Source organism: Podarcis muralis, chromosome 10 (genome assembly GCF_964188315.1).
Source record: "Podarcis muralis chromosome 10, rPodMur119.hap1.1, whole genome shotgun sequence".
NCBI classification, from domain to species: Eukaryota; Metazoa; Chordata; class Lepidosauria; order Squamata; family Lacertidae; genus Podarcis; species Podarcis muralis.
Window position 1 is genome coordinate 43,916,924 of NC_135664.1, and position 11,474 is coordinate 43,928,397.

General features: G+C 45.0%; 1 protein-coding gene across 1 annotated transcript; it reads left to right on the forward strand.

Moving 5' to 3' along the window:
- Positions 1-24: 24 nt before the first annotated feature.
- On the forward strand, positions 25-10,924 carry DDX47 (DEAD-box helicase 47). Its single transcript, XM_028746953.2, has 12 exons — positions 25-159; positions 1,534-1,627; positions 3,472-3,660; positions 4,781-4,852; positions 5,596-5,714; positions 6,888-6,959; positions 7,068-7,184; positions 7,357-7,503; positions 7,766-7,903; positions 8,787-8,857; positions 9,062-9,191; positions 9,551-10,924. The coding sequence occupies exons 1-12, from the start codon at positions 109-111 to the stop codon at positions 9,677-9,679; spliced, it is 1,329 nt and encodes a 442-aa protein (XP_028602786.2). The 5' UTR covers positions 25-108; the 3' UTR covers positions 9,680-10,924.
- Positions 10,925-11,474: the final 550 nt, after the last annotated feature.

Consider the following 11,474-nt stretch of genomic DNA (forward strand, 5'->3'; position numbering starts at 1 on the left):
CCTATCTCTGCGGCTCAGAGGCTCGTTCCGAACGCGCTTGGACTACGAGTCCCAGGGTACCTCGCGGCAACCCGGAAAACGAAGTGGGTACCGAACGTGGCGGCCGGCATGGAGGGCGAGGGAGCCGTCGAGGAGACCGCGAAGACCTTCCAAGAACTGGTGAGCGGGGAAGACTCGTTGTCTCTCTTAGCTCCCGACGACCCTTTACTTGCCCAGCGGTTTGCCTTTTGAATTTTATTTTAAAACCAAGTCCAGCCATTGCACCGGAGTAGACGAAGCTGCCCCTCCGCCCCGCTCTGCTAAGTTCTGCGGAGGAGCTGCTATGATGGGGGCAGCATTTCTGGAACCAGCCAGGCAATCGCAGTGCTCAAGGCTGGGGTCGCCCAGCTAGGTAGTGCTGTACAGCGTGGCAGTCATTTCCCACTAGTCGCTTATACAAGCTTTCTTTCTCCACTGAGAAAATGCCCCGTTGAAACCATGGGAAAGCGCCTGTGCAGAGAAAGCTAGAGGGGTTATATTATACTTTGGTTGGTGGTGAGGGTGTTTATGGCCTGGTTGGCCCAGCTCTCAGAATTGCTTAGCGGGTTTGCATATTGCTTTGAAACCGACAATGTCCTAAGGCACTGCAGTGGACAAAACGAAAGGAGAAAGATAAATGTGGTTTCCTGTGTAAAGGGATATTTTGCTACGTGATTGTGTGCTGCCGTCCTGTTAAGAAACTAAAATACGATTTCTCAGTTTTACCATGACTCAACAGAACCAGGTAAGGTCAGGTGTTTGGAGCAGGTGGTGCTGTGGTCTACTCTAAACCACTGAGCATCTTGGGCTTGCTGATCAGAAGGTCACCGGTTCAAATCCGCGCAACAGGGTGATCTCCCATTGCTCTGTCCCAGCTTCTGCCAACCTAGCAGTTTGAAAGCATGCCAGTGCAAGTAGATAAATAGGTACCGCTGTGACGGGAAGGTAAACGACATTTCCGTGTGCTCTGGTTGCCATCACAGTGTTCCGTTGCACCAGAAACGGTTTAGTCATGCTGGCCACATGACCCGGAAAGCTGTCTGTGGACAAATGCCAGCTCTCTCGGCCTGAAGTGAGATCAGCGTCACACTCCATAATCACCTTTGACTGGACTTAACCATCCAGGGGTCCTTTAACCTTTTAACTTTTGGGTGAGGAGAAGCTTGGCCTATCCACAGTACTAGTGTCCCTTTCCTTATTTTGCTTGTTTTTATTTTTTTTAAAGGGTCCCATGTTTACAAGTTATCAAAGTTTTGAGATGAAAATAGACTTGTAACTAATCAAAAAGACCATGGTCAGATTCACATTTAACAACCAAACCATGGCTTAGCCCAAACATGCAGTCTCCCTGAGAGGAGATCGCAGGCAAACCTTTGCTTAGGTGTCATGCTGCAGTATGCTGAAAGGACAGGAGAGGATAGGTTGGTTTATCGAGTTGTGTGAACCAGGACTTGCTGGATTCTGAAGATTGGGGACCCTTGCTAATTATGGTTTCTTTTCTCTTTGGAATAATAGGGAGTGACCGATGTGCTGTGTGAAGCCTGTGATCAGTTGGGATGGAAGACACCGACAAAGATCCAAGTTGAGGCCGTTCCAGTTGCACTCCAAGGTGAGAGTTGGAAAAAGAGAAATCTCTTTCTAGAAATAAGAAGAGGCTCTCTTGTGTTTCTTGTGTTATAGAACTGGTATTGCCAGTCATTTGTATTACACAGACTTGGATCCATGTGGAGTTCCTCTCAGCAATACAGCTTCCTGGTCTGTCCTGCGGCAGAAGTGTAAATCTCCCCAACTCCACAAATCTTCTGGCAGGGGAGCTGTACCATTTGTAGGGAAGCCCCATCAGCAAGAAGTCAAGTGGGACCTGGGCTTTTTTAAGCAGTGAGACAGCCAATTTTGTTCAAACCAAAAGAGACTGTGAGGAGATATGATAGGCATCTTCCAATATCCAAAGGGCTGCCACATGCAAGATGGAGCAAGCTTTTTTCTCCTGCTCCGGAGGGGAGAAGCTGAAGCAATGGATTCAAGTTATAAGAGTGGAGATTGAGGCTAAACATCAGGAATAACTTTCTGACAGTAAGAGCTGTTGAGCTCCCATGAGGCGTGGTTGGCTGTTCTTCCTTAGAGGTTTTTAAGCAGAGGTTGGGTGGCCATTTGTCATGGAAGCTTTAGTTGAAATTCCTGCATTGCAGGGGGTTGGACTCAATAATCCTCGGGGTCCCTTCCAACTCTGCAGTTCTATGACTGAATTTATTATTATTTTTTTAATTATTGTTTGTTGTTGTTGTTGTTATTATTATTACTTGTACCCCACCCATCTGACCTGGTTGAAAATGCTTTAATATTACTTTTCTCGGTGGTGAATTAAACTATGTTATTTGTCAGGAGAGACTTCCATTTTCATCAACTGCCCTCCAAAATGTCACCTGTACAATAAGGCAATTAAACAGAGAAGGGAAATGTCTTTTGAAACTCTTCATGGAGTGTTTAGAAGTGCAGATATCCACTGCTGCTAGTCTTCCTGTGCCAGCTTCTTTTCCTTCCCTTGGTAAGAGCCAAGGTTGAGGAGCTGTTAGAACAGGGGTCTTGTATAGAATGGAATAGGAAAACTGGTGGAAGGGAAGGACGGAAGTCAACAGCTCTACGGAGCATAAAGTAGGATATTTGTTGTTGTTGTTTAGTCGTTTAGTCGTGTCTGACTCTTCGTGACCCCATGGACCAGAGCACGCCAGGCACCTCTGTCCTCTACTACTTCCCGCAGTTTGGTCAAACTCATGCTGGTAACCTCAAAAACACTATCCAACCATCTCGTCCTCTGTCGCCCCCTTCTCCTTGTGCCCTCCATCTTACCCAGCATCAGTGTCTTCTCCAGGGAGTCTTCTCTTCTCATGAGGTGGCCAAAGTACTGGAGCCTCAGCTTCACAATCTGTCCTTCCAGTGAGCACTCAGGGCTGATTTCCTTAAGAATGGATGCGTTTGATCTTCTTGCAGTCCATGGGACTCTCAAGAGTCTTCTCCAGCACCATAATTCAAAAGCATCAATTCTTCGGCGATCAGCCTTCTTTATGGTCCAGCTCTCACTTCCATACATCACTACTGGGAAAACCATGGCTTTAACTATACGGACCTTAAAGTAGGATATATGTAATAAGATTTGATGTTTTATTGGTGTTGGTGGGCGATCTTAAATCTCAATTAAAAATAATAATAATAAAAAAAGAACAGGGGTCTTGTACAAACCTTCCATGGCCTGTACTCTGTATCTTCTAATAATACGCTTATTACATTGGTTGATGTTTCTTAAGTTATGTTAGCTGATTTCAAGCTGTCACTAGTGCAAAGATTTCTGTTCTAGTGCTGCTCTTGTTACTTTCCAGAACTGCTTTTGAATGTCCTCCATCTGTGCTCCATCTGTATTCCTTCAGCCCTGCATGTGACACACCTCTTTTCTTGTAGGCCGTGACATCATTGGCTTAGCAGAGACTGGATCTGGGAAAACGGGGGCTTTTGCATTGCCCATCCTTCAGGCACTGCTAGAGACACCTCAGCGCTTCTTTGCTTTGGTCCTTACCCCGACCCGGGAGTTAGCCTTTCAGATCTCGGAGCAGTTTGAGGCCCTCGGATCTTCCATTGGTGTCCAGAGTGGTGAGTGGCTTTGCTGCAGTGCTAAGAATTAGCAGAAAACAAAATGGAATTTGTAAGGAGAAGAAGCAGTCACATGCTTTTCAAAATAAGAATAGTAAAATATCAGATTCAAGAAATGGGACTATATCCCACTTCAAAGTGTGAATCTTAGTATGTCTCTAGTAGAGGTGGATGGAGCAGCCTATTTTCATTCCTCGTCAGTTTCGCATGCATTCAATCCATAAATTTGTTCTTTCCTGTCTTTAAAAGCGATACAAAAATACTTTCGTTTGTGTGTGCTCTTCCCCCAAATGCACATATTTCAAGCATGTCCCCCCAAACACTCATTTGTGTATTTTTTTTCCTTTTGCATTTCTTTTTACATATTTTTGAAGCCAAAACTGCTTTGTGAAATTTGGGGAAGTTCGCAACCTCGTTGTTAATTGTGTTCTGGTCTGCATATCAATGAAGGAACTGCAAATTAGGTGGGTTTGTGCTAAAACACACCCATCTTATGATCGAAAAGTTAACACTGGAAGTTTCTGGCAGTTTCTCTTAAAAACAAAGAAGCAAGCAGAGAGAGATTTAATTAGGTGGGTCTTATTTCACTCTCACCGTTAATATTTCTCCATGTGTATCCCCCCCCCCCAAAAAAAAAAAATTGTGTAAGCCATGCAAATGAAGAGTGCTTGGTTTGCACAATTTATTCCAGTTTCATAATCTAATTGCCTTTTAAGCATCAAACTTGTTTGCTTTGGATTCATTATTTACCTCTTGCAGGTCCCCCCCCCCCCCGAATATGTAGCAGTTGATTGTTTTGGTTGGAGCTGCTTACACTAGTCCCTATGAAATAGAATGGAAGCTTGGCTGAGACTTGCTTCCTGAAGCTAATGCAGGGTTCTTTTTTATAATATGTATTTGTCAGTGTTGGGGTGTCTTGTTTGAAGAATGCCTCGTAGCATCTAAACGTAGTAATCCAGTTCCAATACTAGGCCGTGCCTATTAGCAAGCTCGGCAATGGATAAGGGGCCTGAATTTTGCCATTTATTTTACTGTAAAGGAGGTGATGGGGAGGGCGGTTGTGAACTGGCTCAATTTCAATGGGCTTCATTTAACTTGTCTTTTATTTCTCCCCTCAAAGCTGTTATTGTGGGAGGAATTGACATGATGGCGCAGTCTCTGGCCCTAGCCAAGAAACCACATGTAATAATTGGTAAGAAACAGGCAGCATCAATGATTCAAATTATTGTAATGAGATCTTAATAATTCATATGAATGAGGCCTATTGCACATCTGTGTCTTTTACATCTGCATAAATGAGGTCATGAAAAGCAGTAGGCCAGCAAACATCTCCTTTATTCACACTTCTGATACCTTCCCAGTTTAATGCTAAGCATCAGCCACAGGTCTTGTACTTTAATTTGAAACAGGAGCAGACATGGGAATTCTCCCCACCTCCCCCAACTTCATCCTAGGGTCCACATGGCTCAGGCAGAGCATTTGCCTTTGAGCCACAAGTTTGCTCATTTATCATTTCTGATAAATTAATGTTTCTCTCATAAGTGTTAACTGATGCGTGCTGCTTGACTGGAAGGGCTGGAGTATTTGTCATCTGGCTTGAGAGTGAAAAACTGTATTATGTTGACCAGACTTGACTGCAACCTCCATGGAGCAAATCTCTCAAAATAACTTCCTGATTTACGTCAAGCCTCCTCCACACACACACACCCCACTGGGATACAACTAGCCATGCCGTATTAAACCTGCATAAAGTTCTGACTTAATCCATACTCCAGTGGCTGTGCTTACAAAGGCTTTTGGCAGAAGGAAGTCATGGGACTCTGAGATTTGGCAAACTGGAGTACATGGCAATAGTGCTTTGTGTGTTGTGTTTAGTGTTTCTTTTTGAATGCTCTGTTTGGTAAAGTTGAAAGTTTGTTTGGTTTTCTCCTGTAGCTACACCTGGCCGCCTTATTGACCACCTTGAGAACACAAAGGGCTTCAATTTGAGAGCTCTGAAGTATTTAGTTATGGATGAAGCTGACCGGATCCTCAACATGGACTTTGAGACAGAGGTGAGCACTGTCAACTCTTGTCGCCTTAGAATGGTCCTTTGCAACATCATGGAGATGGTGCTTTTCAAAACCGTTTAACGTGTACTTTAATCACACCATCATCATCATCACACACAAGGTGGCTTACATGACAAGAATTAAAAACATAACATTCATTAACCAATAAATAAAATGCGTAAAAAGTACACAACCAAATTGGAACAGTGTCCACATAATCATAATAAGATTGAAAAATAAAGATACAAAATTTAATGTCAGTAACAGCAACAAAACCCAACCAAGCACCCTAAACAATACCACAGCCCAAGGGTCTGTTCAGCAGCTTTTGCAGCTGCAGTCAGTCCTGGCCCCGCCCTCTCAGGCAAGGTGGAAGAACGTCAAGGCAGAGAGCAGGTCTTCCTGAGTTCACAGCCAAGATGGACAGTAGGACCTGCAGGTCAATGGGAATTGCCTCTGTTTGATTCCCTAATATGAAACACACAGCCTCTGTTGTCTTCACCACTTAGCAGCTAACAGTATGGTGTCATGCTTCCTGTGTTTCCCTCTCCAGTGGATCCTTGTTGACTGTTGGGATCTGAAACATTTTCACATACAGTGGACCCTCTAGTTACGTACTGCTCTGGATATGTAACTTTCAGGTTATGAACGCAGCAAACCCGGAAGTGTATATTCCCAAGTTTTGCCTTGCGTGCATGCACAGAAGCGCTTAATCGCACCGTGCGTAGAAGCGGCGCCTCTGCCTATGGATTTTCAGGTTGCGGATGAATTTAATTCGTATCTGGAGGGTCCACTGTACTAGGTTTTAAGATGTAGCAAGGCATTTGGATACTAGACTTGTAGTCTTGTTATCAACTATTGCTCAGGTTGCTGTCCGGAGAGTCTTCCCTTCCCGGTTCATGTGTAGTAATCTGCAGTTGTAGCCCGAGTAGCAAGACCTTATCTGAAGGCATTGGGATGCTTTCTCCCCCATGTTGCCTCGGTCCCCCTCGACCCTCACAGCACCACTCCCTCCTTTCTGTGGAGCAGTACAGTGCCTTGTTTTTCAAAGGAGGCGCTTCCAGTGTTGCTTTCATCAGACTGGATTGTGATACCACTCCCACAGTGATGCAGTATTGCATGCACAATAATTACCTTTCTAGTTGTTTCACTGTCACTTGCCTTCTCTTTTCACAGGTAGACAAGATCCTGAAAGTCATTCCCAGAGACAGGAAAACATTTCTCTTTTCTGCTACCATGACTAAAAAGGTAAGGGAAGGTGTGGCATTTTGCATTAGTTCAGCTAAGGTAGAGGTAGAAATTAACAGGTCATACCAGCTAAATTTGTGTCTGAAAACATTAATTATTTCTGTTCAGGTGCAAAAACTCCAGCGTGCAGCCCTTAAGGACCCTGTCAAATGTGCTGTTTCAACCAAGTACCAGACAGTTGAAAAACTGCAGCAATACTATGTCTTCATCCCTTCCAAGTTCAAGGTAACATTTATTTTTTTCAGCTATTTTATTTCCTTTAACTTATTTCCTGACTGTTGTTTCTTACTCCACTAGGATTTTCTCTGTCCCTTTGTGCTTTTTGAATGTGTTTTCCTTTCACCTAATCTCCATTAGTTTCCTTTCTGATTTCAATTTCTTTCCCCCCTCTTTTTAGGACAGCTACCTGGTCTATATTCTGAATGAACTTGCTGGAAACTCATTCATGATATTCTGCAGCACCTGCAACAACACTCAGAGGACAGCCCTCCTCCTTAGAAATCTGGGCTTCACTGCCATCCCCCTCCACGGTCAGATGAGCCAGGTACAGGTTGACCTGAACGCAAAGTATTCATTTCTGGAATACCACACTGAAATAATGAACATATTTTAAGGGCAAATATGATTTGTATGTGTCACCAAGCTTGCTTTCCCTTTTGTTAGCTTATCTTTTACAGACTTTCATTTCTGTAGAAGAACAGACTGTAACAGCGGAACGATTCACAAAACCTGACTCATTTCGCTTTTCCACGCTGGAAAAATCTAAAGCATGTTCACTTGCCCTTTCTCTCTCTCACTCCCCCCAGAATAAGCGATTAGGGTCGCTGAACAAGTTCAAGGCTAAAACACGTTCCATTCTGCTGGCTACCGATGTTGCCAGCAGAGGCCTGGACATCCCCCATGTGGATGTTGTCGTGAACTTTGACATTCCTACCCATTCCAAGGTGAGTTACGAAGGCAGGGTGCTGGGTTACAATTGTGCAGCCCCTAGTCTGAGATGTCCTAGTGGAGTTTGCAGAAAGAGATGACCCTCTTCTTCTATAGTTGCAACATAGGATTCCATAGCGATGGAATAAAACCCCCACCTCCATGTGAGCCCTCAAAAAGCTGAGCGTTGAAAGGATGGGGAACCATTAATGCACCAATAAGACAATGGGGGTTAGATGGGTCTTTAGCTCAGAGAGCTGGTCCTGCTCTAGATGTGACTACACTCCTTGGAAGGCTCAGACTTGCAACTTGAGGGTGTTCTGGCATAGGTCTTTGCTGCTTGGTTCTTGGATGAACAGTTGTGGCTAGGTGTGCCTTCTTAGTTTTGCTTGGTGCATTGCCCCAGTTGTAGAACTGCCTGCCCAGGAAGCTTTGCTTGTCTCCATTCTTTACTGGCCTTCAAAGTAATCCATTCAGAGCTTTAATCTGAATTGTTCATTTTTAATCCAGAGAATTGCTGGGTTTCATATTTGTCTTCTGCGACGCTTTATGAATGCGGGTTTACAAACTTGTTTCATGGATGTTGCCTATGGTTGCTATATTATTAAACTGCCTGTGAAGCCTTTCTACGGAGTGGTATAGAATCTAAAAATAAAAAATATTATTGTGTTGATACAAAGCCTGCAACTGGATGAGGAGGCGGATGGCTACAGCCACGTGGTCAAGCCCATCTTTTTCACCTCCTTAGACACTCTTGAAACTTACGGAATACATAAGGAGCTGCGTCTAGTGAGCATTGTGGGGTCTCTTGCATAACTGCTTCGGATTACACTTTCTTTTTAAATGGTGTTTTGCCTTGCTTTGCCTTGTGTTCTGTGGCTTATTCTGGATCCCTTTCAGGATTACATTCATCGTGTGGGGAGAACAGCTCGCGCTGGGCGCTCTGGAAAATCCATCACGTTTGTCACACAGTAAGTCGTGCCCTCTGCTCCTTCCGCTGGGCCGCAACCTTTACTCCTCTCCTCTGAATGAGTGGGGAAGCAGCTTTCTGAAGTGGAAATGCAACTGAGTTGGGGGAAGAGGCTTTTTTTAAGGGGGTGGGCTCTTAACTAGTTTATGGGCCACTGGTTAAGAAGAACCATTTGGATGAGAGAATTTTGTCTCACTTCCCCCAGGTATGATGTGGAGCTCTTCCAGCGCATCGAGCACCTGATAGGAAAGAAGCTGCCTGCTTTCCCCACGCAAGAGGAGGAGGTCATGATGCTGACCGAACGTGTGGCTGAAGCACAGCGATTTGCTCGGATGGTAGGCTGAACTTAAGGCTATGTTTGCACTTCTGCAGACCCGTGTGGGTCCGTTTCTCTGTGGACATGCACGTGCAACAAATCATTGGGGTTCTATTGTGCAGAGGTGTGGCTGAAACGTTAAGATTTGTACTGCATTGAGAGTAGTGTTAGCTAATTCTACACAAGGCCGTTCCTGGTTATAAGGGGCTCATGCATCCTTGCAAGCTGGGTCTCGGCTCTATTTGTTTGTGCAGTGTTTACCGGCCACCCTGCATGGTGACTGAAGGTATTACGCTTTCAGCTCTTGAGCTTCTTGATTGCTTCTGTGCCTCCATGCTTTGAATGCTCAAGCAACTTGCTGTCTGGCTTTCCTTGCAGGAGTTGCGGCAGCAGGGGGAAAAGAAGAAGCGTTCCCGAGAAGAGGAAAAGGAAGAGGATGACACCGAGGGAGCAATGGGGGTCAGGAACAAAGTGGCTGGTGGGAAAAGGAAGAAATGGAAAGCCTGAGAACGGAAGACACCCAGAACTATTTTTCCACGTTTTTAAGCTGCTTGGCTTTCTGAGAGTCACCAGTATCGGACTTGACCTTTCAGCATATCCCAGAGAGCAAAAGGTTTCCTGATCCACTAGCACCTTTTGTAAACTTCTGTAATCCAGATGCAATTCTCCTGCAAGCCTGGGAAACCTCTTTTAATGCTATGGGGAGGCCTGTTACTTCTGCTGCCAGCAGTTGTCCCTGTCTACCAGCAGGCCACAGTGGATTCCCTAAGCTACATGAAATGGATATATGGCAGAACCTTTTCAAGCTGCTACTATCAAAGTCAATGGAGAGAGACATTTGCACCCCTAATTTTATAAGAAAATTGTCCAAAATAAAAACAAAGTAATAAAAAGTGCATGCTGTGCTGGTTCCAAGACGTGCAGGCAAAGAAGCCTGCATCTTAAAGTTACTTATGTAATCACAGCTTTGTGCAGGTGTTTGTGGGCAAATAAATAAGTGAGAGCAGCAGAAACCTGCTCTCCATTTATTTATTTCCCACCCACGTGCACAAAGTGGACTTACTCGGCTTAGGGAATGCAGTGCTAGGACTCTGGCAGCATCCCAAAGTTTCTGTGTTACTTTCTCAAAGCTGGGTAAGTGAGGTGCTAGGCTTAGGGAAGGAGGCACAAGAGCTCTGGCAGGGTCCTAGAAACCTTGAGTCTCCTTTCCAAAGCTGGCCAAACACTTGCAAGACTTAGAGGAGGAGGAGGAGGAGGGAGGGCTCTAGGACCCTGCCAGAGCCTCACACTGCCTTCTCAAATTTGGGTAAGCGGCTTTACACCTTGTGGGGTGGGGCAGTTCCAGGGGTTCCTGTTATATTTGCATATACACGCAGACCCCCAGAACCGAAGATGCAAGTTACCTGTATTTGTGATAGCATCTGTCACTTGTGAATGCTTTTATGTCCAATGCTGCCTAGTAACCCAGACCAGTGTTATGTAGAAAAGACTGATCCCCCAAATAGGGGAAAGTCTGGCAGATGCTTGGCTGTTTGCCTGTGAGTGCAGAATGCTGTTGAAGTGGGTTTTTCTTTCCTCATTATCTCAGCCCTGAGGCCATTCTGCCTGAACGCTAAAGCTGAGAGGCAGTGTTGATTTAGTTGAGGTGTTTGGCAAGGTGGATTGTCTTACTGAGATCCTGCCTGTCTGCAGTGTTGAGGTTGGTGGAATGAGAGAGCTTTAATTAAAGTCCTTCCATCCTCTTCCCCTTTAGCTGTCTCTCTTTCATTGTGGCTCTTTCACAGTCTGTGAACGTTAAAGGTGACATTGCTCAAGCAGATCCGTCCAGTCAGGGGACTGGCTGATTATCTGGTGCTTCTAAGTTGTTTCTATTTTGAACACACCCTGTTTTTAGAATAGAGCTGTGAGCAGTAGTGGGACTCTGTTCTACTTGCTACTTACCAGGCATCTTTGATTTTCAGTCATGCATTCTGACAGCCCTAACCTGAACAGACCAGTTTTCGTCTTTGGCAATTGTGCAATGCCTGTTTGTCATCATGGGTGGAAATGTGAGTGTGCAGGGTGGGGTGGGGGGACTTATATATAGCAAGGATCTTTGTTTGTATGTGTGTGTTTGTGAACACCTGTGCAGCAGCCCAGTAGAAAACACTTCTCTCTAGGAATGGATGACAGCTCTTCTCTATTAGAGAAAAGAAAGTCAAGCACCTAAGAGGCAGAACTTGCCTTGCAGGGTTAAACCTGCCTCCTCCTTTTGCTGACCTCAGTAGCAGGAATGAGAAGCAGGCTTTGCCTCTTCGCAGTT

What these genes read in the sequence shown, in the direction of transcription:
- DDX47 (XM_028746953.2), top strand. Translation starts at nt 109, where the DNA reads ATGGAGGGCGAGGGAGCCGTCGAGGAGACCGCGAAGACCTTCCAAGAA. An exon ending in GAAACCACATGTAATAATTG is followed by an intron (nt 4,853 to 5,595) that starts GTAAGAAACAGG and finishes TTTCTCCTGTAG; the next exon opens with CTACACCTGGCCGCCTTATT. An exon ending in TCATCCCTTCCAAGTTCAAG is followed by an intron (nt 7,185 to 7,356) that starts GTAACATTTATT and finishes CCCTCTTTTTAG; the next exon opens with GACAGCTACCTGGTCTATAT.